We start from the raw sequence: 18,819 nt of genomic DNA, 5'->3' as shown, positions 1-18,819 counted from the left end.
CCAGAGTTTCAGGCTCCAGCCACCGAGCCACCCCCCTTTTCAGAGTTTCAATTTGCCTGAGATTCATTGATATTATGCAAGTCATAAAAAAAAAAAATTTGGGCTTCGCCCAAAAAATTTAGCCCAGCCCATTGTCGAATCCTAGCTACGCCCCTGGTTAGCTATGACAAATTATATTATATATATGGTTGGCTCTTCAACAGTGAACTCACTCGACCCTCTGAAGAAAAAGAAACCAAAAGTTGAAGGAAGCATGCATGGCGATAAGAAATTGTTCAAGAATCGGTTCACTCGTCACCACTCCCTGTTTCATTGCTTTTTGCTTCGTGCTGGCAGTGGTGGCAGCAGCGACGGAGGTCAAGTATGACAATGCCAGCAGTGCTGTTCAGCAGGCGACCCTAAACCCGATGACCCGAAACATCGACTCCGCGGATATCGATTTCTTGAATTCCACGACGGACAGTGGCAGAAGCAAACAGAAGGCTATATGGGCTCCAGCCTAGACAATATTTTGGTCTAAAAACCCCAAGTATATATATATTTACCTTCAGCCCATACTAGCCTAAAGAAGAAAAAAAATTTATCTATAGGAAGTCGCGTACTCCCACATCAGCTCGCTACTCAGTAGGTCAGTGGCTGCTTGATTAGTTGAAGTGAGTTGAACGATTGAATACTCCCACAAACTACCATCGGAAATCGCCGCGTACCCAATCCGATTTGGGGATCCCTACTTCACAAGTACAGATACTCTATCTTTCATCTTCAATTCTTGCCGATACAGGGAAATCCCATGAATTTACTCTAAATTTCGATTTGTGCCTTTCGATGGAGGTCAGTAGCTGACTTGCTGGCGGTTGTTGGCTTGCTGCTGCGTGGGATTGTTTGATTTGGAGAATTGGAGTTGCTACTGCTGTGATTCTGGGTATTGAGTTTCTCGACTTTTTTTATTCTTGCTGACTTGACCACTTATGTTTTGAATTCCTTTGTATATCTCTATGGCTTTGTGCTCTTCTTATTTCTCTATTATTGTCTGTACATTAATCAAGCTAAGCAGTAAGCACTTCCCCTAGGTCTCAAAATTAAAATTTTGAAAGCCCTGTACTTTGGACCCTGGACATGTAATTTACAGAGAGCCGTGTAAAGCCAAGCTACCACCAGCTGTTCTTTTTCAATTTTTTATATGACTTGCTGCTCGAGTAATCGACTTCACTCTTCCTCTCTAAGCAAGATATAGGAGAAGACAGCTCCGACCAATAATGCCTCCTTCAATGCTCCCAATAATAATATAATATACGGTAGACTCAAAGTAGTGTCCTAGACGACAGTATCCTAAGTAGTTGTTGACTGCATAAACACAAGAATAAAATGAAAATTGTTGTATTTAAGAGTAGGTTCGAAGAGAACAACTTTTTAACAAACTTACCTCTAATGACTCTTCTTATGGTACTATTTTTTGCGTAACTAACATATTAGGTCATCAATAAAAATATAAGCTCAGTTTATAAACAAAAAAATTTATAAAAAAAATTAGTGTACTTCTAATTAGCCTAGATAAGTTTCGGATCCTGGATCCGCCACTGACGACGGAGGTACTCGACGATGATGTTAGTGCTGTTTCTTTGCCGATGGCTGCTATAAACCCAATATCGACCCGAAACGGTGATTCTGCCAACATCCTGAATGGCACGACGCAGGTGGACGATGATGATAGCAGAGCGATTTCTCAGCCGGTGGCTCCAAACCTGATGACCCGAACCCAAAACGTCAACTCTGCCAATAAGGATTCTGTGGTGGCGGTCTTGAATGCCAGGTCGACCATGGTGGCGATCTTGAATGATGATGGTGGCGCTCTAATGATATATTCTTTTGCGGAATGCCACCACTGAGGTCATCGACGACAGCCGTGGTGCTCCATCGGCCCCGACGGTTTTCAACGCCTGGACTCGAAACGTCCCTTGCGGATGCTTTGTATGGCGGTCATCTTGACAATGTCACTGCTATATATGTATATGCGTCAAAGACACCATGGCAACCGCAATGGGATTGACAATGTTGATTGACGGCGGAAGAGCAAAGGGTACTAGCTGCAGCTCGGCACTTGCACAAGCAGTTTCGAAACTTAGTCCGGCCGCCAGCTGGATGAGCCTGAAAAGTACGTATAAGCTGGTGGTGAGTGACTCTTGTACTTGTATGATCTTTTGTAATTACTCCTATAATTTTGACAAATGAGCCCTAGTATTCAACACCAACAACATGATTAGCAGCAATATATATAGTTTGATTAGTTTCTGCAGCACTTGAGCATTAATCCATCTTCTTTATCAATCTTAATTAGAAATTGTTGTGAATCATGAAATTCTAATTGATTTGGTACGGTCCGTTTTGTCCCTTCCATCTATGTCTTAGCACTTAGTACATAATTAAATAAAAGTATATTTAGGAGACTCTCTATCTTAGCTCCTTAACTATTTTAGAGAGCATATTTAGTTTTTTTTATCAATTTTAACAGCTCCATCAGACTCCTAAGTAGCTCTCCATTTTAAATTTTAGCTATCTGGCTCCTAAATATAGAGAGCAAGATGAGCCTCTCTATTATTTTTGTTAATTCAAAACATTCCTTTTAAGTCATTCTTTATAATTTATAAATACATTTAAACTATTTATTCTTCATTCAATAAATAATATAAATTCAAATAAAGCTAAAATAGAGAGAACTGATGCATACGTATTTCTAAAGTTGTTAGCTAAAATGACTTTTTAGCTACTTTGGCTAAAATTTGACTTAAAAATGGCTAAACATTACTTAAAATGCTGCCAGCTGTGACTTAAAAAAAAAAAAAAACTGCTGATGCTGTGTTGTGAGAGTAATCAACTATGAACTAAAACAGGTACGTGTTTGGTAAATAATACTTCTAAAAGTACTGTCAGTACATAAAACAACTTCAGAGAGTGTTTTGATCGACAACAGCTTACTTTTTGGGTTGCTTATAAATTCTGCTTTCAGTGACCTATAATTTTCAATTAAAGCTGTTTTTTATTTATTTATCAAACACAATAAAATATAAAATTTTAGATAAAAGCTTATTTTTTTAAAAGCGGAGCAATAAAAAACGGGGCCTTAAAAACAGTTTACCAAATACTCAACTGCTTCTTCTCACAGCACAACAATGTCAAACTGGGCCCTACACTGTTTAAGTACAATTACATGCATGCTATAATGGTTAATGTTTTCTAGGCCTCATCAAAAAGCCCGCGGATCAAGTGGGCTGATGGAGACCCGCTAGCCAGGAGGGCCAAAAGCCTGGCCCTGCCGGTCAAAAAGCCCGCCATAGGCCCGGCCCGGTGGGTAGAGGGCCGGGTTTGGTTTATGGGTTTGAAACCCTGTCTGGCCAGCCAAAAGCCCGTTAGGCCAGACCCATAAAAGCCCGCAAACAAAAAATATGATATAAATAACACAGAAACTGTTGTGCAAAACACCTAACTTCGCTGCATTATTGGGAACTGCTCGGATGGAATTAGGAGTTGTCCCCTATATGCACGGAAAGCTCCATTTGTCTAGTTTCTGAAAAATTTTACGGTTTGCAATTCTGACTTTTTAAGAAGGAGTCATGACAATTTAAGTGAAGGCAGTTCAGCTTGAACGAGAATCTGCAACATCTTTTTACAAGTTCATGTCTAGAACCGAACTTTGCTGAATTACTGGGAACTGCTCTGATGGAATTAGGAGCTGTACCTTATATGCTCGGAAAGCCCCATCTGTCTAGTTTCTGAAGAATTTTACGGTTTGCGATTCCCACTTTTCTAGAAGGAGTTATGTCAATTTAAGTGAAGGCAGTTCTTCTTGTACGGGAATCTGCAACATCTTTTACAAGTTCGTGTCTAGAACCGAACTTCGCTGAATTACTGGGAACTGCTAAGATGGAATTAGGAGATGTACCATATATGCACAGAAAGCCCCATGTGTTTAGTTTCTGAAGAATTTTACGGTTTGCAATTCTGACTTTTCTAGAAGGAGTTATGGCAATTTAAGTGAAGACAGTTCAGCTTTGACAGGAATCTGCAACATCTTTTACAAGTTTATGTCTAAAAGGCCCAACACATATACTTGAAAGTCCTCAGTGTGCCACATCATCATTATTGAAGATGCAGGACTTTTAGACATGTTTATATGTGTGTGTGTGTGTGTTTATATATATATATATATATATATATATATATATATACACAGTCCGGCTACAGTGCGGACGTCCTTACCTTACGGATGGTACGGATTTCACGTTTTTCCCTACTTTCCTATCACATTTTCACATCTTAACCGTTCAATTTTTAGGTCCTAATGTATAGATCACCTCTACAAAATTTCAGCCAATTTGGTGATCGTTAAGGCATCAAAAACTGCAAATTACAACAATGTACACGAACGGTTCCGATTCCACAGATTCGGTTCGTTCGTGTAAATTGCAGTTTTGGAGCCTTAACTACCACCAAATTGGCTGAAATTTTGTAGAGATGATCTATACATTAGGACCTAAAAACTGAACGGTTAAGATCAAAATATGTGATCGGAAAGGGGGTGAAAACCGGAAATCTGTACTGAAATTTCATTACGGACATCCGCACCTCAGAGAAATTATATATATATATATATATATATAATCTTATCTAGAGCGGAGCTCCGCTTTGAAATTAAAGTGTGAAGTTCGAGTTTTTGGTCACTTTTCGGTCGCATATCCACATCTCGACCGTTGAATTTTTTAATACTGGTGTATAAATCATCTCTGCAAATTTTCAGCCAAATTGATGATCGTTAAGGATTGATAACTGTCTTAAAGCTCGTATGGTCCAGGTTGACAGATTCAGTTCGTCTATTGGTTTAAGCAAGTTAGATACCTTAACGATCATCAATTTGGCTGAAAATTTATAGAGATGATCCATTAGTACCTAAAAACTGAACGGTCGAAATGTGGATATGCAACATAAAAGTGACCCAAAACTCAAACTTTACACTCTAATTTCAAAGCGGAGCTCCGCTCTGGATAATATATATATATGTGTGTGTGTGTGTGTGTGTGTGTGTGTGTGTGTCTTTGTGTGAGTGTGAATTTGTTGTAATTTGGCTTATGGTGAAATTGGACGTTCTCATACTGCTATATAAAATATGTGCATATATATTCTACATGTCATGACTACGGTTGACCGATTCGATCGGATTCGAAAATATGGTGAAATTAGCTAAATTTTTTACCACACTGATAATTTATTATAGGGCTAAATACTGTTTAGTACCCTGTGGTTTGGGTCCAAAATCAATTCAGTCCCTGGACTTTCAATTTCATCAAAAACACCCTCACACTTGATCCCTCCGTCATGATTCCGTTAAATGTGGCTATTAAGTAGTTGATATGGCATGCCAACTTGGCACTAGTGGGCCCACATGTCAGGCAAAATTCTAAAACAAAATTCTCTCTCTCTCTCTCTCTCTCTCTCTCTCTCTCCCTCTCTCTCCCCCTTCGATTTCTCAACAAACTCAGCAATCACATCCTTAAATACTTAATAATTTTTCCAGCTAGAGGTAGGGATAAAAAAATAAAACAAACTCAAAATAATGAAAAAGGAATGTTTCCAAATTCCTAAGTTCCCAATCTGGTAAATCATCAGGGGACTTGTTTTACTTTTAACCAGAAGTGAAAACTCGGGGTGAGAAGATCAAAGGGTCACGTCGTTGGTCGGCACTCCGATGATGATCGAAGCATGGTTTACACTTGTGTCAAACTCTCAAGTCTCAATCAAAGGCATGAAACTCATTTAACTATAGTGCTGAAAATTGAACAGTCATATAGCAAAAATCCGTCCATCCAATCCATCATAATTCATAAAAAGCCACAATGCATTTTCGACTTGGATCAGCAGCAAATAAAAAAACAAACTACCCCACTTTGATTCCCAGAATTGAAGCCTCCACACGTGATCAATGGCACATCAGTCTCCGGCTGCGTCCGTCGATCCCAGAAGTGGCTTGTGCAAATCCAACTCGAAGTTCTATAGCAAGCGCAAACCAATATCCCTCTCTCACCCAATGACTCTCTCGGCGTCACCACATTCATTTCCTCTCAGGCCCATTGCGGCGGAGCACGTCGCCTTTATCGACGCCGCCACCTCACCTGCTCCCAACTCTGGCGTGCAGTTGACTCCATCGCTTCCTCTCTCTCCGACATGGTGGCTGTGCATAAGAATTCGAGTTCTGGACTGACAAAGTGGGCGAGGTTCGATTCGTTTTGGGTTTTCACAGAGACGGTGACTCGAAAATGCTGCGGAAATCCGAATATGAAGTATGGTTGGTTCGGCAGATCTAAGAATGAGATTGCTGAGAAATTGGGGGGGGGGGGGGATAGAGAGGGAGAGGGGGAAGAGAGAGAGAATCAATTTAGGTATTTTTATGAAATTGCTGAGAGAGGATGAGGTTGCAGAGTTTGTTGAGAAACCGGAGAGAGAGAGAGAGAGAGAGAGAGAGAATAAATTTTGTTATTTTTTCTGAAATTTTATTTTAGAATTTTACCTGACATGTGGGCCCTACTAGTGCCAAGTTGGCATGCCACATCAGCTACTTAACAGCCCCATTTAACGGAATCATGACGGAGGGATCAATTGGATGAGAAATGATAGTGTGAGGGTGTTTTTGATGAAATTGAAAGTCCAGGGACTGAATTGATTTTGGACCCAAACCACAGGGTACTAAACAGTATTTAGCCCTTTATTATAATAATCTCATCCAACGGTCGGTTTTTCCATTTTATTTGAATTGATAGAGGTTGCCTTTTGGAGTGTATGATATATAAATATAGGTTTATAAGAGTAACTAAGTTTGACCTAACTGATCAAATTTGAAACGAGAACCAAATTGGCTGGATTTTCTACAACCACCATAAAACATTATAATCTCTCCATCGAGCGGTTGGTTTCTCCAAATTCATTTTCCATTTCATGGTTGTTTTAGAATGAACTTTAACAATTTAAATGCAATGTACAAGGCAATACAACTTTAGACGGCAAATTGGTATAAACCAACGTCTTTGTAATTAAAATTGAAGTTTTTATCTTATGTTCACGCACATCCATCGATGGAATATTTATAGATGTGATGTGAAAAAATAAGCATGTTTCGCGGTCGTCATGTCATCGGTCAACTAAGAAGACATACAAGTGACGACGGTTGACCAATTTGATCGGATTTGAAAATATGGTGAAATTAGCTAAATTTTTTACCACACTCAAAATTTATTGTAATAATCAAATCCAACAGTTGTGTCACAACCCAACCTTGAGTCATAACTAAACTAGACTAAGGTTTTTTTTTTTTTTTTTTTGAAGTAAGAACAAATCTGTGATCACAGCAGAAACAAAAGGAAACTGGAAGTTTTCAACTCTAGCTTAAAAGCATGTTTCTAATCCTTCACTGAACAAGACTTTTTAACAAAATTCCAAAGGAACACTTCTCAAAAAGTTTCTCTAAAATATGGGAGAAAAGTAATACATCTTATAAGCTCAAAAGAGCAACTTGCTTACAAAGTTTTCCACTACAGAAGAATGCTCCAGGTTAACACTTCGGTTACATCATATGTACATTGCAAACACAAAAAGAACAAAATTCTAGAATGAGGAACATCCAGCACCAGGAAGCAATCATTTAAATAAGAAAAGTAAGGTCCAGCACACACTTCACAAGCAAAACAAAGCTCCAAACATTGTTTGCTCAAGACAATTCTGGTATCTCACTACCACGTCCACTCATGGACTCCTTTCCTAAAAACCACAACAAGAATATAGGGAATGAGCTTCACAAGCTCAGTAGGTACAACAAAAAGATCAGTATAGCGAAGATTCTAATTTAGAATGCACTTGGAAAGTGAAGGGAGAGAAAATATACTGTTAGGGAGAGAAAATATACTGTTAGTATTTCTGGAGTATACAAGGGAATAATTAGAGGCAAAAGAACTTAAGCTTAGAAGTTGCTGCTGCAATAATTAAAAAGAAATCACTGCCACAGATTAAGACTCAAAGCTTTGCTTCAATTCCAAGACAGCATTCAACATAAATCAATTCCACAAATAACTGAGCAAGAAAAGGAGAACAAGCTGGAAATCCAAAGCTTCCTTGATAACATTCAAATACGTTGGAAAAATAAAACTCGTCGTAAATCTAGCAAAAAGGGCAACAAGAACATTAAGCCTTTTAGCTTCGTTTACTATAACCAACGTCCAGAAATCCTTTTCTTTCCTTGACTGCAACTTCCAGCAACAATAATTCAAAACTCTGGACTCGAATTCCAACAAAAATCCTCGAAAATCCTTCTTTTTCCGGTTAGAGCCCATTGCTCGTATTAAGGCCACCAAGCACACCCCATACAAGCGGATCATGATCAGGTTTTGGGTCTTTCACCCTAGGGAGGCACAATCCCTACTTAACTTTTCCCGGGCCTAACCAAAACAAACAGTTTAAAACCAAATCTGGTCTTTCCAGGAAACATTTTGTTTTTCCAAATGAAACTAAACATTCAAGGATTTTCAATAAAATCTTGAAGTCCAATTTCAAACCGTAATAGGAAACCGCCAAGAAATGGCACTTTAGCTTAAATTTGTTTTCTTTCCAGACAACCGAACTGTAATAGGTCAAGTTCATTTTGTGAAGAACAAATCAGTAAGGACATAAGCTTGGAGTTTCAAAGTAACACTTGATCAACATTGTTATCGACATACCTTTAACCAAAGGAGATATAGGATTCATAAGACTGGAAGTAAGGTATTTCAAAGAATAAGACTTTGTTTTCAATAAATCAACAACGGAAAAGATGGTCAAACTCATTTTGTTTGACCCAAACCTCTATAAGGAATTTCAACATTTCAAGGAAAAACTGAATAATGCAAAATCAATACATATATAACATCATTGCAGCAACCAAAACTTTGGGAAGGAGAGAACGAGACTACCAATATGGTTTCTTTCATACCAATGTCAAAAGACCAGGAAAAGAACATTATCAACTAGCAGGAGTCTTTACTAGTTGGAGAATTACTGATCATTTAAAATGGCAAATTGAAGATCAAGAAGTAATAATCAAGGACAGCAAACACCGATTTCTTTAAGAACAGCTACCAACTATGATTAAATAAAAGATTGAAAAAGGAAATAGGCTCCAATAAGAAGTATATGTAAAAGGAATCAGCTTTTATGGTTTAATAGCAAAACGCTCAAGTTATCTGCATAATTTCTTGTCTTCCAAAAACCATGGTTCAAAGCTTTTACTCAACTCAAAATTTCAAACAAAACTAGAAGACCAAAATATAATGATAATAAGAAGCAAGGACGTTTGGTACTTCAAGTTTGTTTACCCAAATATAATTGCAGATCAAAACGAGGTAAAACTCCACATGGAGACATATGTAGCAGTAAGAAGACAAACAAGATTCCACCAATTCATAATCATAACAGAATCTCATATGAATTCGTAGAGAAAACCTCTCATATCAATCACACCCAATACATACTAGATTAGAATCTAAGTTATAAAGAAGGTTTTGTTTTCCCTACCTCAAGCCTTAGATTTCCGCAGCTAATGAAGCCAATCAACTGCTACATACTGCAACCCTATTCAAAATGCTAACACCCACTCTATAATCAGCAATTCCAACCACCTAAACCAAATTTTCGACAAAATTAAACCCAAAATCAAAGAAAGGCAAAAACAGAAGGAGTGGGTTTTAGAAGATGGAAAATTTGACTTACTGGAGATAGCTGTAGGTAACTAAAGGGATTTCAATTCGAGGTCAGTGGGTTCACAGCAATCTCTCTGAAGCTATTACAAAAGTGCAGATTTTGACCTTTGGGTGAGTGAATAGAGGTCACTCTTTGAGGTACAAGGCAAAAGAAGCGGTGGCAGACATTGATGGTTGAGAAGGAGAAAGGCACAAAAGTAACAAGTGAATAGCACGTGTTCTCTATCTAGATTATGACTAGATACACCTATACCCAAACAGATAAATCTAAAACAAAATAAATCAAATGACCAACTATAGAGATAAAAATCTGAAATAAAACCAAATCCTAGTCAGAAAACAAAACACACAAAAGAGAAGGACAAAGAAACAATTCAATAACATATCCTATTTAAAATCTAGGTCGTCACAGGTTGGTTTTTCCATTTTTTTTGAATTGATAGAGGTTGCTCTTTAGAGTGTATGATATATAAATATAGGTTTATAAAAGTAACTAAGTTTGACCTAGTTGATCGAATTTGAAACGAGAACCAAATTGGCTGAAATTTTTACAACCACCATAAAACATTACAATCTCTCCATCGAGCGGTTGGTTTCTCCAAATTCATTTTCCACTTCATGTTCTCCAAATTCATTTTCCATTTCATGTTTGCTTTAGAATGAACCTCAACAATTTAAATGCAATGTATAAGTTATACAACTTTAGGAGGCAAATTGGTATAGACCAACGTATTTGTAATTAAAATTGAAATTTTTATCTTATGTCCACGTACATCCATCAATGAAATATTTATAAAAGTGATGTAAAAGAATAAGCACGTTTCGCGGTCGTCACGCCATCAGTCAACTGAGAAAACATACAAGTGACTACGGTTGACCAATCCGATCGGGTTAAACTATGGTGAAATTGACTAAATTTTTAACCACACGTATAATTTATTGTAATAATCACATCTAACGGTCGGTTTTTCCATTTTCTTTGAATTGATAGAGGTTGCTCTTTGGAATGTATAATATATAAATATAGATTTATAAAAAAATTAGTGTCTTTAAATATTCATTATAAATAAAGCCCACAAGGCCCGTCCCGAAAAAGCCCGCAAGTCCCTCTTTATATGGACGGGCTTGGATCATTCGACTTACAATAAAACCTGGCCCGCCATTATTTAAAAATATAGTATGGTCAAGGCCGGCCCGTTGACGAGGCCTAAATTGTTTTCTAAATAACATCGTCTCTTAAAAAGTTGATTAAATTTTAGATGGAGATGTTTTAGGTATTCATATGTATCAACTATGTTGCCTGAATTGCAATGGGTATGCAATATTATGTTTGTACTAAATCAATGTCAGTAGAGAAAATGAATCAAATGATGGTTAATCAAAACATATACGGTCGAGGCAAGTAGTCGAACATGAACCGATCGTGAACCTACAAGGCTTGTAAGCAAGCTACCATCAAAGCTGGGTGGTTAAGGGTATGCTTACACACAAACTCACAAGTCCTCCTTACACGCAGAGGTCATTTTGTTTATGCAAGTTTCTTACTAACCAACGTATAAAATGAGAATTCGCTAATCACAAATGAGGTCGAACAAAAATATTCGAGTCATTACGGATAAATACGTTATTTTGTTATTCAACTATCTGATTGCGTGTATTATTGTGTGACGTCCATTGGAACTACCGTTGAATCCTAATCAACGATCCACAATGGTCCACTCAATAGATCTTTCCAACAAGAAAAACATCACAGCCACCCCTGTATGGAATTTCAATTTCATTCCAATTCGAAAGCAAACACCACAAATTTACCAATTTTGGCCGACATCAAACATTGACAGAGTGAAAGTTCCGTTTTTGAAAGATCAAGAGGTCCACCACACTCGGAGAGAGAGAGAGAGAGAGTCTCAGTCGCCATCACGTTACAGCTCTACAAAGGAAGCTTCTTTATAGCGGATTCAAAATTCGAGCTGTGATCCAAACACGACGTCGTTGCGGCAGCGATGGCGATACTCTACACTCTCGTGGCGCGGGGATCGGTGGTGCTCGCCGAGTTCAGCGCCACGGCGACCAACGCCTCCGCCATCTCGCGCCAAATTCTCGAGAAGATCACCGGCGACAGCGACTCCCACGTCTCTTACTCCCAAGATCGCTACATCTTCCACGTCAAGCGCACCGACGGCCTCACCGTCCTCTGTATGGCCGACGAGACCGCCGGCAGTACGTCGTCGTTTTGCTCGGTTCCGAATCTCTTTTTTTTTTTTTTTTTCTTTTTTCCCCCAAATTTTCAATCTCTTAGGTTTTGAATTCGCTGATTTGGTTGATGATTGTGTGCAGGGAGAATGCCTTTTTCGTTTCTTGAAGACATCCACCAGCGATTCGTGAGGAGCTACGGCCGCGCCGTGCTCTCGGCTCAGGCCTACGGCATGAACGACGAGTTTTCTAGGGTTTTGAGCCAGCAAATGGAGTACTACTCCAACGATCCTAATGCGGATAGGATTAATCGACTCAAAGGCGAAATGAGCCAGGTGAAAACATTTTGTCTTTTGGTTTTGATTTTCGGTTTTTCGAATTCGATTTTTGATATCGGTGAGATTTTGAATGTGGTAGGTGCGGAATGTGATGATTGAGAACATTGACAAAGTTTTGGACAGAGGTGATCGGTTGGAATTGCTGGTCGATAAAACTGCTAATATGCAAGGCAATACCTTTCGATTCCGAAAACAAGCTCGCCGTTTCAGAAGTACTGTTTGGTGGAGAAATGTTAAGCTCACGTATGCTTTCTAATCCAATCTGAAACCTCAGTTTTTACTCTGGATTGTGTGTTTTTAAATGATGGGACACTTTTAGATTGTGCATGAATTGGAAGTAGTAATGTTTATGCAATGCATGTCTTAACTTACCAACTGCTTTGGATTTTGCAGGATTGCATTGATATTCCTTGTGCTATTGGTAATTTATATCGTGATGGCCTTTGTTTGCCATGGCCTTTTACTACCCACCTGCTTGGGTTGAGTGTGAGAGTCGAGTCGGACTGGAATGTGTGCTTTTCCCCGTCAGATTTTTCGTCTGGGGTTCTTCGAGTAGTGTCAGATTTGAAGTTTTATGTGTGTGTATCCCATGGAAGTTCTTAATTCATTCAGGTTGTAATTTTCTTTTTCTTTTTTCTTCTTTGGCCAAAAGGCTCTATGTTTCTTGAAACCACGGCTTGATGGGTTCATATTTATTGAGGTTTATGAAGTTCTGTTGCAGAATATGTGTCTGGTGTCATCTTTAACTGTTCATTTATTGCTTAGTTAATTAACGAAAGAGCAAAACAGCTTTTATAGCTTCTTTTTTTTTTTTTTTATCGAAAACTTGAACTTGGAGACTCTTCTTGGTTTCTCCCTATTCCCCACATTTTATACTGTGAATGATGACCGTACAAAAGGGGTTGCTGCATTACCGAGCCTCACAGGCACTAGCTCCCGTTCCACAAAGACATTGGTACTAATAACACTGGTTATTGCCTATGTTAGTTGCGTGTAAAAGGTCAAATGAAATGGAGGAAGAGCTTTGTGCTTTTTGCAAGTAACTATATTTTATAATATACCGTTCTATGTTACATTGAGGGTATTGTCTACAAGATGAAACTTGTTCAACAACTCCTCCAATGCTTGCAACGTCGTCTTATAATGTTCCTCAGATTGTGCCCCTTCTTCCGCAACTGGAAGGGCGAGATTATAAAGATGATTACGCCAGTATGCTGGGTCATACACATCAATATTACTGGATCCTTGATGCAGAAGATACCTGCGCTTGAAATCTTTACACCACCGTGGCAAAATGTATCGGGACGGGATTACTTCCACACCATTGTAATTTAGAACGTTTAAGGCATGCCTGCACAGATACCCTTTGTAGTTGAACAAACTGCAGATACATCGAATATCCACTTGTGTTGTCTCATACAAAACCTCATAGCATCTGACTTCCTTCTCATTTCCTTCAACTTCAACTCGTTCTTTAACTATGTAGGTTATTATAGGCCCACTGACATTGACCTGCCTTGTATTGAAGCAGGAGTACATTCCCTCAACCTCCAACTGGAACCTCTTGAAAATATCCTTGGTGTACACTTTACATAGTTGCACTTCAAAGTTGCATCGTGTTTTCAATTCAAAGCTCGACATTCTTGACTCCAGATCCGCCACCACCTCTTTCATGCGCTTCCTATGTAGAGCTAGGTCATACTTATCAACGAACTCCTTGAAAGACGTATGTTTATGTACATAACCATCAAAAAATGCAGGCAAGCTCTCATTTTCGCGGATAGGGATCATTCCCGCAAAAAATGTGTCTTTTAAATAAACTGGAACCCAGTTCTGCCGATCCTCATACAATGTCTGAAGCCATTTATTATTCCCCAGTTCATGCCGCTTGATCATTTCAGCCCAGGAAGTTTCAAACTCAGCTATTTTCAAGTAATCATAGATTGATTTCTGCAAGTGTCTTTTGATTGCTTCATATCCCTTCAGTCCTCCCAACTTCTCTGGAACTCTCTGCATGATATATGACAAACAATAGCAATGGCGAGCCTCTGGGATCACCTCAGACACTGCAATTTGCAATGGTTTGCATTGGTCAGTAATGAAAACCTGCGGAGGGCGCCCTAGCATGCATTTCAGCCATGCACGGAGCATCCAAACATAACAATCCACTGACTCAACCCCGAGGAACCCACAGCCCAACAGCACGGGTTGTCCATGATGGTTTACACCAACAAATGAAATCAGGGGCAGTTCATATTTGTTTGCCAAGCATGTTGTGTCTATGGCTACAGTGTCACAGAAGTAGTCGTACGCAGCCCTGGACCTGGCATCAGCCCAAAACACATTCCTCAGACGTCCATCATCATCTAGATCCATCAAATAATAAAAATTAGGATTTGTCAATTTCATTCGACAAAAGTAGTTGTAAACTGCATGAGCATCTCCTTCTCTAAGTTGCAAGTGCTTAGAGTGATCAATAGGATTTAAACCTTCAGTTTCACTTAAAGTTGAGCATCCATTGCACCCAACATCCATAACAGGTGTTCGATACAGCTTGATAGTATGAACTTCTGTAACAGGATTTGGCTGTGGTTGTGCATTTTTGGCAGCAATGATCATTTTCTTATGCGACTTGTAAAACCTTTTGATCTGTGGACTCACCTGATGGTTGTGTTGAAGCTCTAATTCAACTATTCTCCACCTTTGGGAGTCCACCAGCTTGATAACTATCATTGCAGGACAACCAGTCCTTGTCTCAGGTCTCGGATTGTTGGCTTCACTCTTTTTCTTGAAACCTGCACTGCTGCAACTTAATTTTGCTCTATACCGCTCTTTTCTCTTTGACCTGAACCATGAATTGCTCACCCTGATGCCAAATCCCTGTTCTTTACCATAGACATTGTAGAAATCATAGGCTTCATCAAAAGAGTCAAACTCCAAACCGACAGTAGGTTGTGGGGGGACCTGTTTACTTTTTGTTTCCCCAATTCCAACAGCATGCCCTCCCTCCAAGTCATACTCATCGCCTTCATCAAACACTGGCTCACTATTGAGACAAACTTCTTCCATCTGAAAATAGCAGACATAACATTTTATATGAGGTTTAACCAAAACGTTGTATGACCCATGCAACTTGGAATTTCAAGTTTCATGATTTACAGTGACTCTAAAATTGCAACACCCAGCTGCCAAAAGAGAGTTTCAATTCTAGTAAATTTTGGAAATATTTACAAGATAACAGGGCAGACAGAAAGCAGGCAAAAGAAAATAAATTTCTGAAAAGTTCTGAAACCTGACCATTGACACATATATTGATCTCAAGCACTTACAAGCTATACAGCACATTCAAATCTACTTCTGATCCTATTTTGGCACACAACAACAAATGCATGAGAAGTGGAAGAGTTTGGAGATCATTATCAATAAGGATTTGAAGCGATAGAAGGCAGCTTTCAATGAACTATTGCAATTCCCAACCATGCAAACTTACTTGGCAATATTTCCGGATAAAAAATGATTTTTCTAAATGCGGACTGTTCAAGAACATTGGTACAAATGCTTTCAGGAGTATCTCCATTATCCAAGACATAACTATTAACTACCATTCAGCCTTTGAATTTTCAAGCACACAATAAGCATGTTACAACAACTCAAGCATGTTAAACACCCAAAGCATGTCACAGCCATCGAATTTGAACACTCAAAGGGAGTCAGTTACATAGACTCAAAAAGCACCTGAAAAAAATAAGACTGAGGAATGCTGGAGACGAGCGAGAACAAGAATCAGACCAAAAAAGAAGGCCAAAATATATATACAAAGACATTACTAATAATACCTCCATATCAAACAAAATTGTTGTCAATCATGAGGTTGGTGCCAGATACTTTCCTTGCAGGCTCATTAATCAGATTATAAGGGCGTGAATCATCTCAAAGCTCTGATAAGCATGTAAATGTACCGAAGATTCACTCCAAGTGATACATTCACAAGCAAATCTCAATCTGCACATATAAAACCAGTAAAACCACTATAACACACTGGACTCTTAGCTCTTACTTCTTAAAGATTCAAAATTTCTGATATGCTCATTACAGATTTACTGAAGAGTTTACCAATCCAACCAAAAAAAACAAAAAAACAAAAATGTTTCTTAAATGAAAAATTAAGTCTTTCCCATTGAAGGTGCTTCCTTTTGCTGCTTAAATCGATATGAGGTGGGAGAGAGATCAGGGAAAGTTACCCATTTTCCATTTCTCTAAGACTGATAGTTCAAAATTAAAGACTGGTTTACTTTCCCACCAATTCTGGGGAATGTAGTAATCAAGGTGCTGGAGTTCTAGGTCAAGATGATGAATTCAAATCCATTCTTCTACGTTGAAACAAGGAAAGACAATTAGGAGAGTAGAGACTAGAGAGAGAATTTAAGCGATCTTACAGCGATTAATCGGGTCAGAGTCTGGCGAGGCGGGTAATCAACGGTGTGAGAAATTGGGGATGAGTCTGGCTGTTGCTGGAGGAAATGTGCGAGTCACACTCGGGATTACGGAGCTTCCACAAATCTATCGACCCCTTCAGCTGACACGTGTGGGTTGGAAGCTTTTGTGATTTGCTCTAGGGTTTTTCTATTTGCACAAATTTTTTTTAATGATGAGTTTTAACTCTTTCATTTTATCTTGAATTCTTGATGGGGGAAGATTAAGGGTTAAAATAGGTAAAAAACTAAAAAATGTACTCTTTCATGGAATCAATATTAATTAAGAGAATAAAGTCTTAAAGGTTGAATTTCGAAAACTCTACGCTTGCTCTTAATGTGGTGGTTTAAATTGTCGAGGTGAATGAAGATGCGTACACTGTTATTTATGATATTTTAAAAGGAAGTTTAGATTTGAGTTCAATAAAAAAGATTGGAGGAGATTATATCAATATTGGCGGGATTTGAAGCCACGCGTTAGCAACATATTCGCAATGGGGTGGTACATTTCATGCCATGACATGCAACGTTAACACCAAATTGGATCTCTTGATTGTTTGTTTTTATTCTTGCTATACTACAGTTGTTTATGAGTCACGTGTTGTTCAATGCAGGATTCGCTGTAAAGGAATATCTTGTACATTAATGCAATTACTTAATATAGTCTGGATTCTATAGAGTTAGATCCCTTTAATGGTTCTTGATTAATATTTAACTCCACAAATGTACGAGTATTTTCATATAACAAAAATGTCTTTGATTTGATAAAGAAAACACTAATCGCATATCATTTATAAGTCAGGTTAGCAACATATTCGCAATGGGGTTGTACATTTCATACCATACCATGCAAAGTTGGCACAAAGTTAGATCTCCTGATTGTTCGTTTTTATTCTTGCTATACCTACTACAGTTGCTTATGAGTCACGTGTCATTTGATGTAGGATTCGCTGTAAAGGAAGATATTGTGCATTAATGCAATTACTTATTGTAGTCTGGACTCTATAGAGTTAGATCCTTCTACCGGTTTTTATTTATTTATTTTTATGCGAAGATCCTTCTAATGATTCTTGATTAATATTTAACTTCACAAATGTACGAGTATTTTCATATAAAAAAAACTTCTTTGATTCGATAAAGAAAACACTATTCACATATCGTATCAAACTTTCTAAATTTTTAATATTTTACATTTTCGCGTAACAAATAAACATTTAATATAGGTTAGGGTGGCTCCATTCAGACCTCCACATTTGCTATATATAGACCTCCATGAAATTTTGTAAAAATTTAATTACTATTATGGCCCTCCAAAAAACAACAAAAAAAAATAATCCAACTTAATGAATCTAACCTTGCATTGCAATTTTTTCGGTCATCATCCTCTGCATCCATCTGATCATTTTAAAGAGTTTTCTTCTTTGGGTGGTTCTAGTCGGACCTCCACATTTACCATGTAGACCTCCTTAAATTTTTGAAAATTTATTTTTTCTATTATGCCCCTTTAAAAAATTGAGGCCACACTCTTCCATATTCTCCTCCCTCCCCATCTCTCTGTTTCTCTTTCATTATTTGTTTCTCAGTTTCTCTTCTTTCTTTTCCCACTGCTGGATATCAATCACCCCACCCTAAAGCGAATTAACAACAGTCACAGTGAGGGTTTGGGGTCATTGGCCTGTGCCATGGCTGATCAAGTTTTTGAAAAATATTCTCAGACTCTTATCAATATTCTTATAATGGATCTCCCTATAAAATCTTTGGTACAATTAGGAAATCAACCTTGTATTAGGTCATGGTGCTAGATAGATAATCAAGTTGTAATTCATAATACTAAAACAAATAATAAGAAATGGTTATGGCATATAAAAGTAACCTCACATCAGGAAGTTGAAGCGTCTTTATTCAATTGTCATGATCGACTGCATATCCCAATTTCAATTAAAAGAAGTGAAGTTGTAGATAACAATTATGAAACATACTGGGAAATATAGGGAGGATTAGATAGAAGACAAAAATCTGTGCAAAAATTAGGAAATAAAATTGTTC

The 18,819-nt window shown here is 38.2% G+C and overlaps 2 protein-coding genes and 1 long non-coding RNA gene across 4 annotated transcripts; 1 reads left to right on the top strand and 2 right to left on the bottom strand.

Annotated features, from left to right (window-relative positions):
- Nucleotides 1-7,422: 7,422 nt before the first annotated feature.
- Nucleotides 7,423-9,986, bottom strand: LOC121050160. The gene is made up of 3 exons (XR_005802177.1): nucleotides 9,781-9,986; nucleotides 9,586-9,689; nucleotides 7,423-7,800 (listed from the first exon to the last, which is right to left on the bottom strand). It is a non-coding gene; the product is annotated as an uncharacterized LOC121050160 (long non-coding RNA).
- A 1,570-nt stretch (nucleotides 9,987-11,556) lies between these two features.
- Nucleotides 11,557-13,040, top strand: LOC112171953 (vesicle-associated membrane protein 713). Its single transcript, XM_024309078.2, has 4 exons — nucleotides 11,557-11,990; nucleotides 12,108-12,298; nucleotides 12,381-12,544; nucleotides 12,695-13,040. The coding sequence occupies exons 1-4, from the start codon at nucleotides 11,774-11,776 to the stop codon at nucleotides 12,783-12,785; spliced, it is 663 nt and encodes a 220-aa protein (XP_024164846.1). The 5' UTR covers nucleotides 11,557-11,773; the 3' UTR covers nucleotides 12,786-13,040.
- Nucleotides 13,041-13,331: 291 nt separating this feature from the next.
- Nucleotides 13,332-16,872, bottom strand: LOC112171952 (protein FAR1-RELATED SEQUENCE 6). 2 transcript variants are annotated; one of them, XM_024309077.2, is made up of 3 exons: nucleotides 16,738-16,872; nucleotides 16,138-16,303; nucleotides 13,332-15,370 (listed from the first exon to the last, which is right to left on the bottom strand). In XM_024309077.2, exons 2-3 carry the CDS (start codon nucleotides 16,141-16,143, stop codon nucleotides 13,367-13,369), a joined length of 2,010 nt encoding a protein of 669 aa, XP_024164845.1. In that variant the 5' UTR covers nucleotides 16,144-16,303; nucleotides 16,738-16,872; the 3' UTR covers nucleotides 13,332-13,366. The 2 variants fall into 2 exon arrangements, with proteins under 2 accessions (XP_024164845.1, XP_040364638.1); XM_040508704.1 differs by having other exon boundaries at nucleotides 16,543-16,844.
- Between the last annotated feature and the right edge of the window lie 1,947 nt (nucleotides 16,873-18,819).

The sequence above is a fragment of the Rosa chinensis genome, chromosome 6, assembly GCF_002994745.2.
Source record: "Rosa chinensis cultivar Old Blush chromosome 6, RchiOBHm-V2, whole genome shotgun sequence".
NCBI lineage: Eukaryota > Viridiplantae > Streptophyta > Magnoliopsida > Rosales > Rosaceae > Rosa > Rosa chinensis.
This window is presented reverse-complemented; position numbering and strand designations above follow the sequence as displayed.